Source organism: Haematobia irritans, chromosome 1 (genome assembly GCF_050003625.1).
Source record: "Haematobia irritans isolate KBUSLIRL chromosome 1, ASM5000362v1, whole genome shotgun sequence".
NCBI lineage: Eukaryota > Metazoa > Arthropoda > Insecta > Diptera > Muscidae > Haematobia > Haematobia irritans.
In genome coordinates, this window is record NC_134397.1 from 227,832,370 (window position 1) to 227,858,436 (window position 26,067).

Genomic DNA, 26,067 nt, shown 5'->3' on the forward strand with positions numbered 1-26,067 from the left:
AAACCGATTTCAACCAATTTTGTTTTTTTTTGTGCAAAATTCAAAGCAAATCAATTCATATCTCTGGCGCCAAGTAAATCCATATCGGGTGATAAATATAAATATATGGGGGCTGTAACTAAATCAGAACCGATTTCAAAGAAATTTAGCATACATAGCTACATATACAAAGCTATGCCTCTATGGTCATTGCCCAGGAGAGAATGCCAAAGTTCGTGGTGGGCATTAAAGTCTCCTAGAACCAATCGGTTATGACCGCACAACAGCCACTCATGTTTGGGCTATAACCTGGAGCACAGCTACCAACCGGCGGTATATACACATTGTATAGCTCTATCTCGGCAGCCCCAGGCTTGACTGCTATACCCATACATTCCATGTTGGGGTAACTAGTGTCTGGCACAAGCGGGATAGGCCTATACTGCACACAACGGTGTAATATGAAAGCCAGGCCACCACCTCCATTCGTAGTGCGATCCTTACGCAGCTCATTGTACCCATCACAATGGCGCAAGCTACAGGTCTCATTTAGCTTTGTCTCTTGGATCGCCGCGCCCTGATCCTCTTCCGATTCATAAAATCTACTATTTCGCTAATCTTACCTCGGAGTCCATTGCAATTAAATTGCAAAAATGATGCACTTTCCGGAACTGGTACAACAATATTCGGTGTTAGATGCTGCGGCGGAGAATATTGTTGTGCGGGAGATGTCGAGGGGGTCGCATAGTCTGATGACCCACTGCTGCTATCACTGGCACAGCATCCTGTCACGTAGTTAGTATGACTATACTCCCGTAGCGATGTTAGGCCGGAACAATTCCGGAAGTGCATCCATTCCAAGCACCGGTTACACCTCACCGAAACCGAACGATGGTGAATTTGGTTTCGGCAGACCGAACAGTACCATGGTCCAGGGTTCTGCTCTATCCCGGCTCGGACCAAAAGCAAACGGAGAAGGTTCCCCGGGATGCACCACCTCCAACACAAAAAGACGGACGAAACAACACGTACACTGATGTGACAGCCGCTGGCCGATGAGTTGGACTCATAGGGTCAATCCGGTACAGAGAACACTCCGCCATGGGATTGCGATAGATGGTTTCAACGGCAATAGATGGTTTCAACGGTTCAGAAATACTTATTTTGATGTGAGAAATGAAAAACGTGGAAGACCAGGCCAAATTGGATGGACACTTTGGAGTCAAATGTTGCACAACAAACAATTTCTGACCGCTTAAAAGCTATGGGAACACCCAGAAAAAAGTGCCTTCGAAACTAAAGGAAAAAATTTTCATCAATATAGTTTATCCATTTTATTTCCATTAAGGTAAATTTTTGTGAAAAATAATAAAATTTACTCGTTTCAGTAAAAAAAATCCTAAACTGTAAGCAGTTAGGAATAGTTCATTAACTAGAATAAGGCATGGAATTTTACTCATACTATTTTCTTCGCTGGGTATAAGAATTTACTACTGAAAAAGAAAATTTTATTCACCGATAACAAAGCATTCGTAAAAATAAACAAAAACCGAACTAAAACCAAGTTTCCTCAAAATTAGTAAAATTTCTTATAAAATGATAATTGCGACTTCCTTTATAATAGAAAGTTTTTCATACATACGAACAACACTTGGCATAGAAAAATATTTTAGTTCATTCGTACTAAGAAGTATGCAATCCTTTCAAAACTTAAGGAAACACACTTGTTAGAATATAGGAAATTTTCCTAAATTTTTATTGTCTACCTGTAATCGATACCTGTCATCGTAATCGATGTGTTTGCGCGTGGGTGTAATCGATATATTTTTGCGCGTCGGTTGTTTTTTAGTTGGAATCGCGTTGTTTTGGTATACGGAGAGATTGTTAAAAAATAATATGGTAAAATAATGTAATAAATAACAAATAAAATATATAAAATATTTGTTATTTTAAATTAGTGAGAAAAATTTTCGTTTTTTTTTTAATAAATCTATCAATGTTCGTGATAGTGTATAAAGAAAGAAAACACCAGCAGAATAACAACCCTTTTATTTGTCTTCATTTTGGAATCTTCAATTATCAGGTAATATTCAGTGACGCTAACCTTTTGCAACAAAAATGTTTTATGATTTATTATATTTGTAGGTATTGAAATTGTAAAAGGAGGACAAAATCGTTAGGCAGCAACTTATTAAAAGTGAAAAGTACAAGAAGAAGAAAAAGTGCGTTTTACAGTTGATAATATCACACGGAAATTGGAAATAGTGGAATAATAAACTAATCCCAATAAACACAAACGTTTGAAAAATGCTAAATTTCAACAATTTTTCAAACATTTTTTCAAAGGATTAGGGTAATATTCAAGTTGAGAAATTATTGAGAAAATCGCGTTCTCAACAAAAAACAGACATTACCCTCAACAGTGAAATTCAACACATTAGCAATAATATCTCAAGTGTTATCCTCAAATTGAAATGCATCGCTACTCAAAAATTTGTCAAACAATTTTCGATGCGAGTCAAATTCAAAATTAACATCGTTGCAAATACTTTTCAACCTAAATTTGTATGAATGATATCCCCACTTCAAATTGAAAGTCAAAGCGAAAATTCTATGAATTTTCTATAATTTATTCATTTTCATCAAAATAAAATATATAATAATACACTACACTACATAATACACTACAATACAAATTGATAAATAAAAATCTTATTAAACATTTCAACAAATAAGAACAAAAAAACAAACAACAAAACTTTAAATATCTTAAACATTATTAGTAAACACTTTTGCATTGATAATTCGATTTCCTTCCTTTTGGTGTCATAAAACAGCATTAATATTTATTAACATGCGGGCAATTTGAAATTAGGAACGTACTGGACCGCGTGTTAGAATTGATTTCCAGCAGAAGGAATTCACAAAATATCCATTTTTAACTGATAATAGCATATGAATTAAACTGACGATGTGATGCACATTTTCATCCAGAAGTTGTTGATTTCAACAATTTGTCGTTTTTAACAACTTTAATTGGTTGCACTTGTAATGTTTCTGGAAACTTTTTCTTGTCGATAAGCCACTCATTTTTCATTGGTCAGCTTCTTAATGTTTGCAAGAATGTAGCATCCAAAGATTTTAGTTTACTGCAAAGAGATTTAAATTTAGTGTCTTCTCTAAAGTGTTGATTTAATTTTTCATATTGACGTACCAATTATTATAAACTATTTGAAGCATTTCCAGTTAATTGTCCACCATTTTTTCGTCGGTCAGCTTAATGCTTTAATGTTTTCAAGAACGTAGAATCCATAATTTTAGTTTTCTGCAAAGAGATATACATTTAGTGACTTCCTTAAAGTTTTATTTCATTTTTTATTTTCACTTACCTATTTTTATAAACTATTTGGTTATTTGTCCAAAATTTTCCATTTTTTAATTTCTTGCAATTGACCACGAACTTCGTTGCACAAATGGTTTTTTCGTTGCATTTTAGGGTAGTGTTTTGTCAAAGTTTTCTCATATTATCTTCAACACCTTTTCAAAGATTTCGTCAACATTTTGGCAAATTGGAAGTAATTCGCAAACAATTTGAAGATGTATTGAAGATGAGCTATTTCAAATCAAGTTGAATTTATGTTGAAAATTATATTTACCCTCAAACTGAAAAGTTGTTGCATTTGAGAAACGCTCATCCTGTGTTTATTGGGATATTTCAAAGAGATTCGATGCTGTTGATTCTTAATAAATATATTCAATATATTAATAAAACATGTCTTTTATTGAAGATAAAATTGCTTATAGAAATAAATAAAATTGTATTTAAAAACGAAGGTAAGCAGTTCTAATTATGAAGTAAAAGTTTTACCACAAATGTGTAAGATTTGTCGAAATGAATGAAAAAATTTCAATAAAATCATTCCATATATGAATTCAAATTAGTTAAATTTTTTCATTCTGTAGTATAGTGGTATATAAATATAGAAAAATGTTAACTAATATATGGAATGCATTATTCCTAATTTCTACGAAAATCACATCGTTCAAACAAATAAAAATGTCTTTGGCGCTATACGAAGTTCAACTTTCTTCGCAATGAGTTCATTTTAACTTAAAGAAGGGGTCACTTTTTTCTGGGTGAAATATCCAAAAGTGTGGAAAAATGTGTGATGAGCGGTATTCTCATCACAAATATCTTGCGTGAGTATAATTTACTATTGGTGAGAATCCTTATATATTTACTAGATATATAGTAGAATAGAATTTTAGTTACCACATTTTTTTATAAAATATTCAAATATATTCTTAATTTGTTCAAATGTTTGAATGTTATACCATATAAAAGGAAGATTTTCGTAGAGCGGGATCCCGGGAACCCCTAATATTACCAACCAATAAACATTTCCAATTTTTCCAGTCAAGAAAAAGATAAAAGATAGGAATATAAATATTATTTTTATGTATTTATATAGTTTATTTAAATATAATTATTCTTTTACAATAAATACATTAAATAATATGAAAATTAATGTGTTTTTTTATAATTATAAATGAATTTTGTTAACAGTTCTGGATGTATCTAAGTAATAAAATTCATTAGGTTCGTTGTTTTAATTTCTTTTATATATTGCTATATAGTAATTTAAATACATATACATACCTACATGGGTATGTGTTATTATTCTTGCTATTTGTGTAGTTTATTCTATGTTATTTTGTATATGATGATACAATCAATGAAAACGGTTGGATGAAATTGAAATGGTAAAATGGTGGTGTACATTTGATTGCCTTTGAAATGTTCAACAAATCGCGAGTCTAATAAGAAACCAAGAGTGTGGAAGAGGAACTCTCCATGCCCATCTGAGTATCTAGACATGTATGCATTTATAAAGAAAATTTCAAATTAGACTCGCAAGAGTTGTAACTCTGAGAAGGGATATTTTCGTTTCACATGAAACGGCGTTCTTGTGATATGTTTATGTATGGGTGGCGATTAGTATGTCCTGCCAAGGGATAACTGGTGGTTCTTGCTTACTTAAAATAATAACTAAATTTAAATTATACATATTTTGTTTCGTCTTACATTAAAATTAAATATCAACTAATTTTAAGATTAGATTAAGTGGTTTCGCTTTGAGAAAAGAAAATGCCTAACGAATTTGTTCTGATTTTTCTTCAAATTTTCAAACTACGAGGACCCATGCGTGGTATACTTCTTGGACCACTCATCATTGCTTTGGTTGGTTCTTTGCGGGCCTTGGGCTCCTCTTCTTTGCGAGCTACATCGGAAGGCTCTGCCACCTGGTCTTCATCATCTTCGCCAAATAGCAGAGCGGCCAAACTAGTTTCAAATTTGGATTTTATACGTTTTGTGGGGGGAGCTACCGAGGATTCGCTGGCCTTCATTGTTGTTGTTTCCATTGATTGTTCAGCCATTGGCTTGGGTGTTGTGCTAGTGGTTGTTGTTGAAGTCGAGGACGAGCTTGAGGTGGATGTTGTCAAATGCTGGGGCATTTCCATACGACTGGCCAAAGCCAAGGGCATATTACTGGATTCATGCCTCTGTAATTGTTCTTGCTCCTCTTCCTCATTGGCCAACTTATAACCTGGTGGATATATGGGTTTGAAACCACCCTGTAATTCAGGTTGGAATTTATCCATTTCAAATGTTTTCACTGTGGTTGCTTCCCCCTCTTCATCTTCAGCCTTATTCGAGGAATCCACTTCTGCACCATTCACATCCGACCGATCGATATTATTCTTCTCATACAAAGTGGCCCCTGTCGAGGTTTGTAAAACATTCCAATTATTTGAAGGTTGATTGGTACTTGTGACTGTATCCAAGCTTACACTTGGATAAAAGGGTGCCATGAAATTCTTCTCATAATTTTGTCCTCGCAAATCGAAATCATGACCATTAGGGGTTTCCTCAGTCTGTTGGGCAAATTGACGTATCTCTTTGATTACTGGTGTGGCCAAATTGACACTGGAGTACATTTGTTGTTCTCTATGCTGTTGTTGTTGTTGCATCATTTGATATTCTTGTTGTTGTTGCTTTTGATACAAATGTTGTTGCTGTTGCATTAATTTAAAATTCATACTGGGCTCGGTTGGTGTGTATGCAATGGCTATGGGTGCTTCGGTTCCCGTGCCATAAGCTCCATTAATAATTTTTGGTGCTATTAAAACTCCAGGTACTTTGGCAGGAATTTGACCATTTAGTTCACTATATGAAGGATCTGGCTTTTCAATGGGATAAGGGAAGCTATCTTTGGCTGTTTGAGACTTTTGTTTTTCCTGCTGTTGCTTGTGTTGTTGCAGCGATAGAGGTTTCTTATTTTTCAAAATTGGCTCCTGTTGCTGGTCTCGAACCACAGAGAATGGGGTATTTTGATATTCACTTCCTGTGGGTGGCTCTACATGGGCTACAGCAGGCAAGACATTCTTAAGATCGGAACTTTCTTCAGCTCCTTCGGTTTTCTTATCACCACCCAAGACGGGATATACCACATAAAGACCATTTTGAGTGGGTAAACTTTCCGCATTTCCCTCGGATTCGGTTTCATCTAAACTGGGGACTTGTATTTCACCAGCTCCTGTATCATCATTGGGCAATGATAAGGCCTTCTTTTGAGACTGCAACATTTGTAAGGTCACAACAGGTTCCAATTTAGCTTCACTCATTAGTGATGATTCCTTGCTGGGGGCAATTGGTTGGGGAGGATCATTAATAACCAGATCTTCCTCTTCGAAAGCTGGAAGTTTCTCCAATGCCGGAAGCATAACATGTCGCTCAACATTTATTGATTCCGCTGGTCTTAAGCCATGGAGCATAGGTCTACGCGGATGACCAGCAGGTCGTTCCAAATATTGCATAGTCTGTCCACCATAAGGTGATACTCTATAGATTCGCCTATTGGCAATTTCATGCGGTCCCAAAGATCCTGGTGGTGGAGGTGGTGGTGGGGGTCCACCGGCGGAATAATCTCCATTGCGATTCAAAGGATAACGATTTTGTTGACCCAATGGTTGACGACGATGGGAAAATTGTGGATTTCCTAAGTTAGGTACACGTTTTTGGTGTGGTGGTTGTGGTCCAGTTACGAGTATATTACCAGGTTCTTGATTAAAATTCGTTTGTTGAGGATGACCATTTGAGATTTTAGAGCTCGGACGGAATTGTGGTAAAATGTTTGGCAAATGACGATCGGGATTTGGACGAGTTATGCCGGGTATGGGTTTGCGTGTATATTCGTTGAATGGATATTGAGGGCCTCCAGGATGGGGTCGATTGGGTTTTTGTAGCTCGTGTTCGTTAATACTATTGGGCAATGGGGGAGGGAAACGTGGAGGTGGTACCATATGTGTGGGTGGTGTATTGGGCTCATTTGATGGTGGGAAATTCTGTGAAATATAAGAGAAGACATGTTAAAGATAAACATCCATAAAATGTTGGTGAAAAAAAATCAGCTTGAAACGAATAACTTAATTCCTTTATCCCATAATTGATTCAATTGGACAATCTATGTTACTATACCTGCATCTGACAGGCAGTAACCAACCATAGACGGAAAAGCGAATTCTAAGTGCCACATCAAAGAGAGGATTGAAAACACTATGCCGAAAGTTAAAAACGGGACCTCAACCCAAATTATTAATCTGGGTATACATATGCATAACTAGATCGAAGGAAATATACCCGTCGATAGTCTGGTGGAGAGGAACTGTACTAACAGAAAATTGTAAGGTGATTTGTTGTAAGACGGGCAATGGGGACCAAGCTAATATTTTGGTCAGAGACAAAAACACGACGAAGGTTAGGTTAGGCATAGTAACAGTTCGATATTTCAGGCTCATTTAGACTATTCAGACCATTGGGATACCACAGTGGTGTACTTCTCTCTTATCACAGAGTGCTGCCAGATCCTAGATGCCGAGTCCGAACGGCATTCCATATTACGGTGAAACCACTTAGAGAAGCTTTGGAACCTCGTCCTCAGAAATCGCATCAGCATTACTGAGAGGGGATAATCAAATGCTGAAGAATTTTTTGGTGTTGGTCGGGACTGGGTTTGAACCCACGACGATGGGTATGCAAGGCGGGCATGCTCACTATTGCACCAATGTGACTCCCAACACAACAAAAAAATCAGAGAATACTGCGTGAAGAGTAGGAAAGCAGTACACGGATGAATACTCGAGGTGAATCCGGAAGTACGACAATAACCATGGAGAAACTCGAGCGATATCAAACCTAACCTATTTTACGTACCTTGCTATACCAACCATCGTGTAAAGATGTCTGGATAGCAGTGATCAATGATAACGAAAATAGTTGTGATAAGGAAGACAATACCTTGGGACATTCCCTCCGTTATTGAGCATTCCCTGCTATCACAAGATCTAGATCATTTGGGAGCATGGGAAATACATCGAGGAGACTTTAAGACAAAAAGGGTAAAATCGGGTATATGCAAGGAAGATCCAATTCTCCTTCTCCACCTAACATCTTAGATATTTCATGTACCGGTGTATAACATCCCATCGCGCAGAGATAAAGTCATACAACGATGTTTCTATTTCAGGGATGGGTAGAAGGTATCTATTAAAGCGAGCAATAATGAAGAGTTAGGCCATAGGAGAGGAGTGGGATACGTATCAAAAAAATTAAACAGTTATCAGAGACGTATACAGAGGTTAGGCGGATGGTTTTTTAACTTGACCCGGCATGTTTTCGACAACATGGACTTTTTTATCGTGGACCTAATTTTGAGGCGTTTCTTTAATATGGAATTCTGGATGCGTCCGTAAAGACTGTATAATTGGTTGGCTGGTCATTGGCTTATTTTTCTAGCTTTAATTACTACAATATATTCTCATTTCCGTGGAATCTCTCCTGTGATCCAAATAAAATATCACTCGTTAAAGAAAAAATATTCAAACGATCTTACCAATTTTTGTTGATGTTGACTCATCGTGAGAACCTCATGTTTCTGAATTTGCACTCCAGCATTTCCTTCGGTAATCGATATTCCTGGACCTGTGCTCTCTTCCGTCTTGGGGAAAACAACAGTATTGGCATTATTTTGTATCTGCTGTAAACTCAAAGGTTGAGCATGTCCATTGACCTGGGGACCCGATGGTGGTCCATTTGCTACTGGCAATGAGGGAATTTCTCCAGATTGCTCATCATTGGCAGGGAATCGAATATTTGTGGACACCAATAGTTCTTTGGTATTTTGGTTGGAATCTAATGTGAAAGAGTTATCCGCTCCCTCCTGGGGACTGACGGATTGCACGGATCCCACACCACCACTGGAGAGAGACGGAAGTTGTTGTTGCTGTTGCTGCTGGGGCACTGATGGTGGTGGAGGCACAGGTTTTTGGGCTGGTGTCTTAGGTCTTAAATTTGAACCAATCAAAGGTAATTGTTGGTAAGGTAATGGCGCCGGAGGTGGCGGTTCCTGATATGTTCCCGATGACTCGGGTCCGAAATTACCATTTTGATGGAAATTAGAAGTGGGAGCTGGTTTCGGCATTTCTTGATACGAAGTTGGTGGTTGCCTATTCAAAGTACTGATGTCCTCATTAATCACTGTGCCATATTGTACAGGATGATCCTTGGAGAAGAGTGGTTCCTTGTCCACACTACCAAATGAATTAGTACCCACTTGTTGTTGACTACCCAAAACGAAGGAAGCTGAATTTTGTCCAGGTGAAATTACTACATTGTTGATGGCTCCTGGTGCTGGTCGATATTGCATAATATTGGGTTGTTGGACCTGATACGAAACATATTCATTGTTCAAATTTTCTTGAGTACCTGAAATCACTTGGGCCTGCTGTTGATGATGTTCCCCGTGGAGAGGAGCATTTGTGGTCCCATATGTAGGTTTCGTTGGTAATGGCCTCTGTCCACCATTTTGTTGCATAGCAAAGGGTGATGGCTTAGAGGGATCCAAAGGTTCCATTAAATTTCCCTGAGCATCAAGACCTTGATGTGATGGATTGCTGATAGCAGCCACAGCTGATTCCTCCTCGGCCAAGCTATTGAAAATATCTGCCAAAGTCATTGAGGGTTTCTGCTCAAATTTATTTTCGGTATTCTTTTGGTCCAACGTATGATAGACATCGGCTGGATCGAGATTAGGTATACGAGTACTAATTGGTATGGGACTAAATGCTGGTGGAGCTGTGGGATCTTCGGTGAATACGATGGGTTGTCTTGTACTCGTCGGGCTTGGTGGTGCAGGATACCAATTCTGTGTGGTCGAAGGTTCAGTGGGGAAAATCTTTGCTGGTGGTGTAGGATGATGGGTACTAAATACAGCTGGTGTTGTAGGCTTTGTAGGTTTGGTGGTATTGAAATTTTCATTTTGTGGGAATCGCATAGGTGTCGTTGATGCTGCTGTGGTACTAGCTGGACTGTATTTCTTTGTGGGCACAAACTTTTTGCGGGTAGTTGGGGTTTTGGGAACCGGAGTGGTAGTTGTGGTAGGCCTTTTGCTTGAAGTTGTATATTTAGCTGATGATGAAGCCATTGTAGGTTGTGTTGGTGCTTTAGTGGTTGTTGTGGTGGAAGTTGAGGTCGAGGTGGAGGTCGAGGTGGAAGTCGAAGTTGATGTGGATGTTGATGTCGATGTGGATGTTGTCGATGGCTTCTTAGTAGTAGATGTTGTTGAAGTTGTTGTGGTACTTGCAGGCTGTACAGGCACCAGTTTTGTTGTTGGCACAGTGAAATAATTAGCTGTGTAAACATTTGGTGCCGATGTTGCCTGTACCACTTGTGTTGGTTTTTTATTGGTTATGTAATTCTTATTGCTTCCCTGATATTTCAAATTCGCATAGGAACTCGAAACCAGTGGATATACGAATTTCGATGATGAGTATTTCACTGGCAAATTGAGAAAGTCATGTATATTCGGTGATGACGAACTAATCACAGTCTTCTCATTGGGATCCACAACTTCATTGGCTGATGTTTCTATACCAGCCGTTTTCTTCACATTAAAATCCAATTGTCCCGATATGGGATCTTTACCGGCATAGTAGGGTTTTCCATCATTGAAAATTTGATTTGGTAAAACATAACTGGTCGATATAATAGGATCATCATCTTCTTCTGAGGAAGTACCACCTCTTGCTTCAACTGGTAGTTGTGCTGAGGAGAGAACAGCGGCTGTTGAACCCACACAAATTGTGAAGGCTATAAGAAGCCTTAATTTGAATTTAATCATGATGATGTGGATGGGAGGAGATTATCTGAAAAGAGAATAAAAGGAATAGGTTAATATCATTATATTTTATTATACGTCGGATGTTCGATATGTGCATAACGTGAGTGAATAGCTCAATTTTTTTCTCCTACATACTGTCAATATCGGTGGCCCCCCGGGTTGCGTGGATTAAAGTTTTACAGTAATGTGAAATGTCTTTCGGACTCGGCTACAAAAAGGAGGTACCTTGTCATTGAGCTAATCGGGCTCAGGGATCAGAGAGAAATTCACCACCGTGGTGTCACAATGGAGTAAATAGTCTACCCCCCAGAAAAAAGAAAACGAAACAAACTATAATAATAGAAATTTTTTATAGCCTATTTAACTTTATTTTAGTTTATGAAAATTATTTGATTTTAGTTCAATTTTGCCAAATGTGAGAAAGTTGTTTCTTATTTTAATTATTTTTTCCTTGCTTTAATGACGTGAACTAATAATGGAGAAAAAAAGTTTAATACAAACTTTACTACATATGAAAATAGTTCATCTTGTCCTAAAATGGGTGAAGTTTGAGTAAATTTTACTTAAATTGTGTCTGTCTCGAACTTCATATAGCGCTAAAGACATTTTAACAATTTTTGAATAAAATTTTTTCTTCAATAAAAATTTTATTAAACAACAGAAAAAATAAATTTTCTTCAACTTGACAAAAATATTAACTTACATGTATCATGTACTAAAATATTTAAGTTCAATTTTCTAATATAAATCTACATTTTCTTTTATTGTCGCCAAACACCTTCCATCGGATAGTGCACTCAGAGAAGGAGCAAAATGTTTTTTGCACATAAGACATGTTTGTCGTAACCATGTTATTTTCTGATTTCAACAACACAATTTTATGTTTGGTGAGAATACAAAATTTTTACGGCAAGTATTTCCATAAGAAATTAGCATATAGGACACAAAATGAATCATCTCACCACGCCAGATCTATACTAAAGACTATATAAATTCTAGTTGCCCTTCGATGAAACATGACAGTGAATGCACTGAAAAAAATATTGTCGTGAGGCCAAAGATTTCATGTCCTTAAAATACGAATTCAAATTTTGCTAAGCATAGAAGACGCATTTCGCTAATATAAAGTTTTTTTCCTTTTTCAAAAGTCGATAAACTTTTCAATGAAGACGTATTGTCCTTATAATTAAGTGATTTGACTTAAAAAATGGGTGTCATAACATGGTAGAAAATTTTTTTGGGGTAAGGTCAACTTGACTTTAATAATTCAGAAAAGCTCTTTAAAATTAATGAAATTGTCTTTAAATTTGTTGCCTTTTTGCATCTTGACTACAAAGCAAATCGTTTAAAAATAGGACATGTTTTTGAACACTTTATTTTAAAGACGTTTTTTACTTGAAACATAGCATAAATTCTAGTGGAAGTCGAGTCTGAATTTGGAAAATAAAGTTGTCGTTAACTCGTTTTTAAAGGACTCTGATGGCATATGACGAAAAAAAGCTGGAAAAACGAATAATTAAAATTTGCTTCCTAGAATCAAGTACACAAAACCTAAATTTAAAAGAGAATTGTGTCTTAAAAGTATCCTTACTTGTATTCTCCGCTTCTTTGGCTCGGAATCAATACCAAAATTGTTAAAGTAAAGACAAAATCTTTGGAACCAGGCATGCTTTTTTTCAGTGTGCTTTCCCTTTTCACTTTTTCACCAGACTCTTTGCTGTTTTAGCTGACTTCTCTGCTGTTTCTACACAAAAAACAGTAAACTACATTATGGGAAAAATGAACTATGTCGTGCGAAAATTGAACTAAATTGTATTCCAAATTTTCAGATTCATTAAATTAACGAAAATGTTACGACATTTTTTGATTTTTAATTAACATTTACGAAATTCATCTCACTCGAAAAGAAAAATTGAACTAAAAATAATGAAAAAATCTTAGGCTCCAGATCATTCCAATTTTAACCAAGCTGTAGTTCATTCTTACTATTTTTGAGAAGTATACGAAAAACTTCTTTTGTTTTAGTTAGAATTGAACTAATTTGTATGTCATTGAAATTTTACTGCCATTTAGTTCATAAAATTGTTGAGACATACTTGGAATAAAGAAAAAGCCGTTGGGCTGGGGAAAATTTCTTACAAAATTTTAAAAATATACTAAAACAAAATAAAATGTTTGCAATAAATATTAGTTCGTTATAGCATCAGTTTTACAACAGACTTTTTTTCTGTGTACCAACAAATTTCTTTGGGTGTAGTAACAATTCTTCAATCTTTATGTCTAATTAACAAAAACAACACTTTGCCCTAGAAGACGATTAGTATTGTCAGTATTGGGAACTTGTCCCCAAATTGGGGATATTTTTTCGTGAAAGGGAACGAAATTTTTGAGTTGGGGATTTGTTGTAGAATTTTCATAAATTTGAAAATTTTTGTGGGGATTTTTTGAACTAAGTTCAGTATTATAAATCAGGTTTGCAGTAATGAAATTCTGCTTATTTCTACACGGATGAAAAAGACTGTTTTTCATATGTTTGGCTATAAACATTATATGTTTGGAACACAAATTTTTAAACACAATATTTTTGAGTGCAAGCATATAATGTTCATAAACTAGCATAACATGTTTGGGACATATATGTTAATATGTTAGAACATATTATGTTTGGGACATAAAATGTTTGTAAATATAATATGCTTGGATGCAAACATATATTAATTTAGAAATAGCCTATAAACATATATGTGTTTAGTAGCTTGGAGCGCTATTAAACAGGGAGCGATATTGAATTAAGTTGGTGGTTGTTGCTTGTTATTACAAAATTAACATTTTATTTTTCCTTGGGCAATTGATCAGCTACTTCTTTGATCCTTACAAACTGTGTGGTCCGCTGTTCGAATCCCCGTCCGGCAGAAGGTAAAATTAAAATAAAAAAATCATAAAATTGAATAATTTCTTCTACAATGTTTGTATTACAGAAAAAGGTGCTAAGAACTAAAAAATCTCGTGGAAGTGAGAAAGATGTGGGGGAATATACAATTAGGCAGAAACAAAATTTTGAGCATTCAGGTCGAAAACCTATGTTGTTATATATATAGCACCTGTTTATTTTCGTAATTCATTATGATTGTAAATATATAAATAAATAAATAAAATTTTGAGCACAATATTGTTTGGGAGAATTTTTTTAAGCATATAATATTTTTGGGTGCAAAATGCTTCCAAACATATTATATGTTCACATAATAACATATTGTTTTTTGGAAGACAACATTATTGAATTTGGATGCAAAAATACAAAATGTTTGGAAATTGACTACCCAAACATATATTGTTTAGACCAACGTGCTTTCAAACATATTATATATTGGAAGAGATCAAACATATAAATGTTTGGGCAATAGCCAAAAATGTATATGCTTGAAGCAAAATATGTTTGGGAGTATATGTTACAGAAGCGATTTTTTGTGAGCGTGTACATTATCAAATAAGAAGTACAGCCAATCGTCAAAATTAAAAAAAAGACAATTTTGCTCCTCTTAATTATACGGAATACACCCAGAGAAGGAATATGATCACCTCAAACATGTTTCAAGAGCAAAATGTTATGTTTGGATGGTGACCATGTAACATGTTCACCGCAATCATGTTATTTTCTCAGAAACTATGAATATGTTTTCGGAAAGCATGTTATGTTTGGCGAGAAAATAACATTTTTGCGACAAACAGGTTACATGGTCACCATCCAAAAATAACATTTTGCTCTTGAAACATGTTTGAGGTGATCATGTTCCTTCTCTGGGTGTACAGAGTGACGGATTATAGTTGGAGCCTCAAGTGCTAATTTATAATTTTACTCAGATTGACTAAGGCATTTTTCTACAATTGTGAACTTATTTTATAAGGACCCGGGACTATGTGATTCCCCCTCATCAGTGTTCATGAGTGATTCGGACAATATATCCTACAAATATAGAAGAGATGAAGACGGTTCATCTTCATATTTATATACCAATTAATTTTTATACTTAAGTATTTAGAAGCAAATTTTCGTTGATAAATACATGGTGTTTGAACTCCCATTTCATTTCTCGAGCATTTGGTCTCTGGTATTGTGTTTCGAAGTCTTGATCTTGGTATCACAAAAACATTGTATTTATTTAAATTATTTTCTGATTTTCTACATCATATCTCATTTCTTTAATTTTTTCATAAATACTTGTCAAACATTAAATTGGGGATTTTTGGGGACGAAAGTGTCCTAATTTGGAGCAAGAGTCAGAAAAATACTGGCAGCACTGGAGGTGATCATAATCTTTCACTGCGTATTGATAATCTCCGTAACCGTAACTTTTCGAGCGTTTTTCGAACAGCTTGTTGGACTATAACTAGACCAGGTGTACTGTGTTTGAAGATCTAATATGCACTATCCGATATCTTAGAAAAATTTGACCTTCGCCGGAATATGTGTATTTATTTTACCCCAAATGTTTTTTGTATTTTACCCCAAATGTTTTTTGTAGACTAAAAACTTATAGGATCATCTCCATTAATATGCCAAAAGATACCTGCCTCAAATAAGGACTGAAGTCACAATGACATATTTGGATTCCGGTCCCGTTTTGAGCCAACTCAGTGAGCCTTCTCTTAATTCTTCGTAAATTAGGGTATTCACAAATATATAAATCATCAGATCATCCATTAGTGAGCCTATAACTATTATATCGGTCTTCTCGATATATTTACCTCATTTTTAGTATTGTTATATGAAAAAAAGTATGCACATAATAAATTTGGATAACTGCGTCTATATATACCAACACATAACATTATTTATTCTTCAAAAGAAAAATAAAAATTAAAATTACATCATCATAAAGAAAAATGTTATCTAAGACGACGTAAGTATACAAGAAAACCAAACCTAATTAATTTTATATTGAGCATTTCCCAAAATCAAATCAACAATTTCATTTTAATTTCATCTTCTTTTCTATGTACATGTTGTGTTTTTCTTTTGATTAAGTCATTGATTGAATAATATACAAGGAAAGTTATTGTAAAATGGAATTGTTATTACTATATTTCTTTATGCTTTTCTTTTTATCCATATTCAATACGAAAGCGGAGCAACATTTTACGAAGACTAGAGGAAAAAAGAAGCAACGCTTACTTATTGATCAAACCATTACAAAATGTACGACACATTCAGTGGATGAGTGAATTTACCAAAACACTTTTATTTATCACATTCAGACCTCAACCAATAGCAGTAATACAAACTAAACAAAACTTTGTATGAAAACAAGACTGGAACATATTCAGCCATACTCGTAGATAGATGCTACGACCACATGATGCCAATAAATAATATCATCATCAGTAATACAACAATAAGACATCACAAAATACATATGGGATATTCCATTAGTAAATAGGATTATATTTTCAATTTATAAGTTAACGTGAATTTGTGATATGCTTTTGCCAATTGATAAAAGTTCTTGGACTTGTCGGGGTCTCCAATTAAATCGGGTTTGTGCGACAGAAATAGAAAAGAATAAAATAAAAGTATTTAATATTTTATTTCCCAACTGTCTCTTCAAATAAACATTTGCCGAATGACAATTAACATTACTTAACTATATATATCCGAAAAATCCAAAGGTAACTCAATTTGAAAAATTATTTTTTAACAAATAAAAATTTCTTTTAAGCAAATTGAAAAGAATCTAAGATAACATAATTTAAAAAAAAAAAACCATGGAATATATATTCCCACAGATTCTTCATCTACATTAACTGCACAGAAAACAGTTTCCGTAGTTAAACTAACCCTAAATTAAACTTATTTTTATAGCAAAAAATTATTTTTTTGTAGTTTAATTTTATTATTTTTTGGGACATTTTCCACAGCACAATGAAATTTTCTTGCGTTTAAGTATGTCTCAAACATTTTATGAACTACCAGGTATACTGGTATGAAGTGAGCGTCAAGGTACAAATGTCTCTTTAGGAAACATTTGTTGTGAAAGAGCCCTTTTTATACCCTCCACCATAGGATGGGGGTATATTAACTTTGTCATTCCGTTTGTAACACATCGAAATATTCCTCTAAGACCCCATAAAGTATATATATTCTGGGTCGTGGTGAAATTCTGAGTCGATCTGAGCATGTCCGTCCGTCCGTCTTTTGAAATCACGCTAACTTCCGAACGAAACAAGCTATCGACTTGAAACTTGGCACAAGTAGTTGTTATTGATGTAGGTCGGATTGTATTGCAAATGGGCCATATCGGTCACTTTTACGTATAGCCCCCATATAAACGGACCCCCAAATTTGGCTTGCAGACCCTCTAAGAAAAGCAAATTTCATCCGATCAGGCTGAAATTTGGTACATGGTGTAGTATGTAGTCTCTAACAACCATGCAAAAATTGGTCCACATCGGTCCCCAGATTTGGCTTGCGGAGCCTCTAAGATCCGGCAGAAATTTGGTACATGGTGTTAGTATATGGTCTATAACAACTATGCAAAAATTGGTCGACATCCTCCGATTTGGCTTGCGGAGCCTCTAAGAGAAGCAAAATTCATCCGATCTGTTTCAAATGTGGAACGTGGTGTTAGTATATGTTCTCTAACATCCATGCAAAAATTGGTCCACTTCGGTTCATAATTATATATAGCCCCCATATAAACCGATTCCCAGATTTGGCTTGCGGAACCACTAAGAGAAGCCAGCCGATCCGGTTGAAATTTGGAACAGACTTTGACCTCCGGAGCCTCTTAGAGAAGCAAAATTCATCCGATCCGGTTCAAATTTGGAACAGGGTATTAGTATATGGCCACTAACAACCATACCAAAATTGATCAAGCCAAAAATAATGTACCAAAATTTTATTTCTATAGAAAATTTTGTCAAAATATTTCTATAGAAAATTTTGTCAAAACTTTATTTCTATAGAAAATTTTATTTATTTATTTTAGAAAATTTTGTTAAAATTTCATTTCTATATAGAAAATTTTGTCAAAACTTTATTTCTATAGAAAATTTTGTCAAAATTTTATTTCTATAGAAAATTTTGTCAAAATTGTATTTCTATGGAAAATTTTGTTAACATTATATTTCTATAGAAAATTTTGTTAATTTAATATATACCACGTATGGACTTACTTACAATTTAGAAGACGGTGTTAGGAGGTTTTAAGATACCTTGCCATCGGCAAGCGTTACCGCAACTCAAATATTTCGATTGTGGATGGCAGTGTTTAGAAGAAGTTTCTACGCAATCCATGGTGGAGGGTACATAAGCTTCGGCCTTGCCAAACTTACGGCCGTATATACTTGTTTTGTTTATTATGCACTGAAAAAAAAGCATGTCCGGTTCCAAAGATTTTGTCTTTACTTTAAAAAATTTGGTATTGATTCCGAGCCAAAGAAGCGGAGAATACAAGTAAGGATACTTTTAAGACATAATTCTTTTTTTTAAATTTGGGTTTTATGTACTTGCTTCTAGGAAGCAAATTTTAATTTTTCGCTTTTTCGGCTATTTTTCTTCATATGCTATCAAAGTCCTTTAAAAGCGAGTTAACGACAACTTTATTTTCCAAATTAAGACTCGACTTGCATTAGTAATTATGCTATGTTTCAAGTAAAAACGTCTTTAAAATAAAGTGTTGAAAACAAAAGACAACAAATTTAAAGACAATTTCATTAAATTTAAAGAATTTTTCTGAATTATTAAAGTCAAGTTGACCTTAGCCCAAACATTTTGTCTTTCATGTTATAATACCCATTTTTAAGTGAATTTACTTAATTATAAGGACAATACGACTTCATTGAAATGTTTATCGACTTTTGGACAAGGAAAAAAACGTTATATTAGAGAAATACGTCTTCTATGCTAAGGAAAATTTTCATTCGCATTTTAAAGACATGAAAACTTTGACCTCACGACAATATTATTTTCAGTGTGACATCTGCGAAAAATATTTAGTATACATCAAGTAATTGAAGTATACACCATCATATTTCTTCATCGTGTTAAAAATGTCGAATTTTGTACCAGAACATGATGATTTGCGGAAAACGGTTCAGAAATAATGATATTGATGTGAGAAATGAAGAACGTGGAATACCACTCAAAAAAGTTTGAAGACGCCGAATTGCAAACGATATTGCTTGGGGATGACATTTTGAGTCAAAAAAAAAATGTTAAATGTTACACCACAAACAATTTCTTGCTGTTTAAAGCTATGGGAAAGATCCAAAAGTGTGGAAAATGGGTGTCACATGGAAAAACGCTCATTTCATATCGGTATACCTGGTAAACGTGGGCATAAAGTTCAATGGCCGTGAACATAAGTTCAATATGAACTAAAGCAAATCGTACGATTCCCAAAAATAGTAGGAATGAACTACTCTATCTTTAAAATGGTCATGATTTGGCGCCAATGATTTTCTTCTTTACTTTTAGTTAATTTTGTTCTTCTATGAGAGGGTATAATTTCGTGAACTGCAGTTAAAAAGTACAAAAGGGCATTCAATTTTCCTGGTTTTAACAACGCTTTGTCGAAATCTGAAAATGTGTAGTACAATTTAGTTTAATTTTCGTACGAGTTAGTTTATTCTTACTATAAAACAGTTTACTTTTTTCGTTGGGAAAATTTTAAGTAAGTTGAAAAAGAGATCGAATTTGTTGACATACAAAAAATAATGTTTGAACTGGTAAAAATTCGTGTCAGCGATCTTGTACTATTTGCAGACCCCGATGACATATTATCTGCATAATATATCGGGAAATTGTTTGCAATAACTGCATGTTCACACTGATTGAGAAGGCTATTCTGTAGTGAGATTCTGTATCACTTCAAGGTAATCACATTTTTAATGTTTTAATGCTGATTAAAAAAATTCTCCTGTAACTAACCTTAACTAAGCATTAACAATAGCTGTTTAAAGTGCGTTGCGCTTGTCGACCCTGGTACAAAAAAAATATGGAATGCAAGAATAATACAAAAACAATGCAATATAGAAAATTGTTAACTAATTTGATAGAAATATGCTAAGGGGAGGAAATGATGTTATGAGGAAATAAGAAAGATCGAAAAACATTTTTGAAATTCACGTTTTTTGTTATTTTTTTTTAATTTTTATGGAATGCCACATAAGCAACATAATAAATTCAGTTGAATTTCACAATATGAGTAAAGCCAAATAAAACATGATAATATTTAATATTTTTTCATAAATTTTCTTTAGTATGAAGAAACTTGTACGATGTTTTGTTACTCCTATAATAGTAGAGTTGTAATAAAATTATAATTTGTCACAGTTATTGTTGTGAGAAATTTATTTGCACCATTAATACACACAAACATTTAAACATTCTTTTCCCCCCTCAGAGGGAATTGTAAATACACCTAATGGGGAGAGCAAAAAAGAGAAACATACACCTATATGACATGTACACGAAGAGAACTGTAACTGTCTCATTAATTGTCTTTAAATGATAATTATAGAGCAATTGTTTTATCTTTTATTTGCTCATTCAGAATAAATAGAGGTTCATACATGATTTATACAATATTTATGTTTTAATTGATTTTTAATATAATTGATAATTGTTGTATGGGAATGTGATAGAGATTAAGTGGACTTGAGAGTACCTCGGTCTACGTCTAGCAATGGAGAAGAAAGAGCTGAGAAAAACAGGTGTTGTAGGTTTTTATAGTTATATGGATGGATATGTCTATCTCGTTTGGATTTTATTTCATTACAGTTCATGTTTGTCATACATTTTACAATGTTGCCTAATGAGTTTCCAATGATACGCAGCAGCAACGAACACATATTCATACACAAAGACGCATGTGCGAATATTTTTATTTGCCTAATGCCACACTAATGTTTTGACTGAGAAAAGTCATAGATACTTATTATTGTAAGCAACAACAATAACATAGATAATAATAGTAATAACAACAACAAAATCAAAAAGAAAAAGAAAAGTGAAATTGGTTGTTTATATTATAGTCGGGATTATTAGTTTTCATTTTTGGAGACAGGTTTTTAATTTTGCTACAACACCAGAAATAAACATCCACATAAAAATGCAAAGACATGTACAAAATAAACAAAAGACTTAAGCCACAAACTTGTATTGTCATCACTTTGACGGAGTGAGTCTATGGTACTTGGGTGGGTATGATTAACACTCTAAGCTGTAATGAATATGAATGTATGATTGAATTGCTTATAAACTTTGACATCGCATTCAATTACAAGTCTAGACGTTGCAAATGCTCGTCGTTATGGACGTTGGTTGTAACAGGAATATATGGGAGTAAACCGCCATATGGAAAATAAACGAAAAGCCAACAAATTTGCCCTATGAGTCCAGTTTAGTTTAAAAGTGTATTCTTTTAGGGGTACAACGATAGCCAATATTATTATTACATATGACGAAGAGAAATATGGTAAGGGTTGACTGTAACTGAGAAAAATTGATATAGTTTTAAACATTCTTGTAAGAAAACCGAATACAGAAACAAAGTCCGTTTTTAAACTAACGTTATAAGGGCGACAATAAAAATATCTTAGAATTTGTCGCTATCATTAGATAGAGAAGGGTATCTCAATATTAAGAACTCCCTCAAAAGGAAAGGAAAATCAGATGGAGTCAGATGTTAACGAATCTGGAAGCACACATCCAACTAAATATCAACCAAATATAAAAGATAATGAATTGGACATTTCTAATTTGAACAAAAACAATTGGTTGGTGGAGACTAAAGAAGAAGAACAATCACTCGAAGTTGGACTAAAGGTGGAATTACATACCATGCGTTCAATGCGTCCGATGATTAAAGAGTTGAAATCTCTCTGAAATCAAAAGTTCAAATAGTCTGCCGCAAACAGAAAAAATCAACCCTTCCATCAACGCACGGATTGACGTATGGTGTGTAATTCAACCTTAAAGCGCAGGCTCATCCCACTTGCCGCCAAAGCGATGGATATGAGGGAAGGAAGACAAAACTCTATTCGCAAAGAAGGAAAAAAATCACTCACTTCCGGAGTGAAAAGAAGAGGGATGATGATGCGATGGCGGCCGAAAAAGAAGATCCCGAAGGAGCCCGACCGTGACGGACGTCTATACTTTGGAGCTCGCAGCAGCATGACAGCGCAAATCCTATGCTCCAAACTTTTGAGCAGTGTTGGTTGTTTAACAAGAAAGCAGAGACATCAGTAGTTGGCTCTACGGTCAATCTGCTAAAAATAACAGATTATTTCATTTCACACTTTATGGAAGTAAAGTCTAGATTTGGAAACATTGTTACCACAATGATTAAAGGGTGATAGGTCAAAATTTGGTCAATATAAACTTGACGTATTTCTTTCAATTTTGCATTTAAAAAACCTGAACACTCCTCATTTTGAAGGTGTGTGTGTAGAATGTTGTTCCTATTTTGATTTTGGAATTCACTCTTCAGTTGTCAAAATGCCGTCCAAGCAAGAAGAGCAGCGGAGGCTGTACACGACGATGCTGACGAAGTTTGACTGCGTGGTAATGGACGACGAAACCTACGTCAAGGCCGATTACAAGCAGCTTCCGGGACAGGAGTTTTATACGGCAAAAGGAAGGGGAAAGGTAGCAGATATTTTCAAGCACATAAAACTGTCAAAGTTCCCAAAGAAATATCTGGTTTGGCAAGCCATCTGTACCTGTGGCTTGAAAAGCAGCTTTTTCATAGCTTCCGGAACTGTCAACCAAGAAATTTACGTGAAAGAGTGTTTGAATAAACGTCTGCTGCCTTTCCTGAAGAAACACAGTTGTTCCGTACTGTTTTGGCCGGATTTGGCATCTTGCCATTACGGTAAAAAGGCCATGGAGTGGTACGCCGCCAACAACGTGCAGGTGGTTCCCAAGGACAAGAACCCTCCCAACACGCCAGAGCTCCGCCCAATTGAGAAATACTGGGCTATTGTCAAGCGGAACCTAAAGAAGACCAAAAAAACTGCTAAGGACGAGCAGCAGTTCAAGGCAAACTGGCTTTCTGCGGCGAAGAAGGTGGACAAGGTGGCTGTACAAAATCTGATGGCAGGTGTCAAGCGTGAGGCCCGGCAATTCGGATTTGGAAAAGCGAAAGCCTAACTGAATATTTTTCCTGAATTTTATACTAATTGAACTTGAAAAAGAAATTTAATTTGATTTTTTAAATAAACGATTTCATCGATTTACATGCGTTTTCCCTTGACCAAAAATTTGACCGTATCACCCTTTATGTAAAGATTATTTCTAAATTAGGTTATTCCTAAATAATACGTTAATGATTATAAATTTATATAACTCAAACATTAGAATGTAATTATATAATACAGACCACAAACTTAAGAATATAGCCCGGCAGAATATGATCTGGGCACTTAGCATTTATTGTTATTATCCTAGTATTAAAAATTCTCAAAATCTCAAAAAGAGGCAATATTAGACATTATTTGTGCGCATGGAATAATTTTGTATCGATTATCTTGAGAAGGGAAAAACCATCAACAGTGGCGTTATTGGAGCGTTTAAAGGTCGGAAGCGCGGCAAAGCGGACCAATATGAAGAAGAACAAGTATATACGGCCGCAAGTTCGGCCAGGCCGAATCTTATGTACCCACCACCATGGATTGCGTAGAAACTTCTACGAAAGACTGTTATCCACAATCGAATTACTTGGGTTGTGGTATCTTAAAACTTCTTAACATCGTTTTCTAAATTGTGATTTAGTCCATACATGGTATATATTAGACAAAAAAGTTATGTATAGTTAAGTCTACAAATAATTACGAATCGATATGGACTTTTTGTACGCAGAGAGCCAGAATTGAAATATGGGGGTCGCTTATATGGGGGCTATATACAATTATGAACTTGATATGGACCAATTTTTGTGTGATTGGGGATCGATTTGTCTGAGGGCCATATATAACTATAGACCGATATGGACCTAGTTAGGCATGGTTGTTAACGACCATATACTAGCACAATGTACCAAATTTCAACTCACTCGGATGAAATTTGCTCCTCCAAAAGGTTCCAAAACCAAATCTCGGGATCGGTTTATATGGGGCTATGTACGATTATGGAGTGATATGGACCACTTTTGGCATGGTTGTTAAATATCATATACTACCACCACGTACCAAATTTCAAGCAGATCGGATGAATTTTGCTTCTCCAAAAGGCACCGGAGGTCAAATCTGGGGATCGGTTTATATGGAAGCTATATATAATTATGGACTGATAGGAACCAATTCCTGCATGGTTGTTGGATACCATATACTAACATCACGTACCAAATTTCAACCGAATGGGAAGAATTTTGCTCTTCCAAGGGGCTCTGGAGGTCAAATCTGGGGATCGGTTTATATGGGGCCTATACATAATTATGGACCGATATCGACCAATTTTTGCATGGGAGTTTGAGGCCATATATTAACACCACGTACCAAATTTCAACTGAATCAGATGAATTTTGGTCTTCCAAGAGGTTCCGGAGGTCAAATCTGGTGATCGGTTTATATGGGGGCTATATATAATTATGAACCGATGTGGACCAATTTTTGCATGGTTGTTAGAGACCATATACTAACATCACGTACCAAATTTCAGCCGGATCGGATGAAATTTGCTTCTCTTAGAGGCCTCGAAAGCCAAATCGGGGGATCGGTTTATATAAGGGCTATATATAATTATGGACCGATGTGGACCAATTTTTGCGTGGTTGTTAGAGACCATATACTAACACCATGTACCAAATTTCAGCCGGATCGGATGAAATCTCAGATCGACTCTGAATTTCACCACGACCCAGAATATATATACTTTATGGGGTCTTAGAGCAATATTTCGATGTGTTACAAACGGAATGACAAAGTTAATATACCCCCCATCCTATGGTGGTGGGTATAAAAAAGTGTTGTTCCACCAAGACAACGCACCGTGTCACAAGTCATTGAGAACGATGGCAAAAATTCATGAATTGGGCTTCGAGTTGCTTCCCCACCCACCGTATTCTCCAGATCTGGCCCCCAGCGACTTTTTCTTGTTCTCAGACCTCAAAAGGATGCTCGCAGGGAAAAAATTTGGCTGCAATAAAGAGGTGATCGCCGAAACTGAGGCCTATTTTGAGGCAAAACCGAAGGAGTACTACCAAAATGGTATCAAAAAATTGGAAGGTCGTTATAATCGTTGTATCGCTCTTGAAGGGAACTTTGTTGAATAATAAAAACGAATTTTGACAAAAAAAATGTGTTTTTCTTTGTTAGACCGGGGACTTATCAGCCAACATGTTACATTGCAAAAATAGACTAAAAACTACTTTTGGTTCTTAAATATACTTTGGGGACAAATGTATAACCCATAAATGTTATAATTTGTTGTTCATTAGACCCTGAAGTACAGAAATATAAAAACAGACATCGACTGCTATTTTAGCAGACTTTTTTCTATGAGTGTGGGTAAAGTTGAATTTTTGCCCAAAAATATGTGACGAATGTATAATTAACAAATATTGCCGTACCATTCTGTAAGAGCTTAATAACACTCAAAAGATGCCAAATTGTCCTGACATTCCAAATTAAGGAGATTAAATCCGAATATCCATTGTGGTACGCACAATCTACACATTGGTTAATTGGATATAAGTATTAAATCAACTAGCGTGTGGTATTTTGAGTCATATCACATTTCAATACAATAATTACAAATAGAAAATAATTATAAACAATCTCCGATTAGTGAAAACAAAATAGTATAGTGAAATTAAAGTATATATCAATGAGGCAGGCTATATTCCAT

General features: G+C 35.2%; 1 protein-coding gene and 1 long non-coding RNA gene across 2 annotated transcripts in view; both read right to left on the minus strand.

The window, feature by feature from the left end:
* Nucleotides 1–2,588: 2,588 nt before the first annotated feature.
* LOC142219516 (uncharacterized) lies at nt 2,589–3,306 on the minus strand. The gene is made up of 2 exons (XR_012717613.1): nt 3,194–3,306; nt 2,589–3,128 (listed from the first exon to the last, which is right to left on the minus strand). It is a non-coding gene; the product is annotated as an uncharacterized LOC142219516 (long non-coding RNA).
* A 1,291-nt stretch (nt 3,307–4,597) lies between these two features.
* LOC142220284 (uncharacterized) overlaps nt 4,598–26,067 on the minus strand; it is a 69,320-nt gene continuing 47,850 nt past the window's right edge. The window contains exons 3-4 of the mRNA XM_075289368.1: nt 8,934–11,244; nt 4,598–7,386 (exon numbers count right to left, since the gene is read on the minus strand). Coding sequence (XP_075145483.1) covers nt 5,158–7,386; nt 8,934–11,219 — 4,515 coding nt within the window. The 5' untranslated portion in view covers nt 11,220–11,244 and the 3' untranslated portion in view covers nt 4,598–5,157. The remainder of the gene's footprint in view (nt 7,387–8,933; nt 11,245–26,067) is intronic.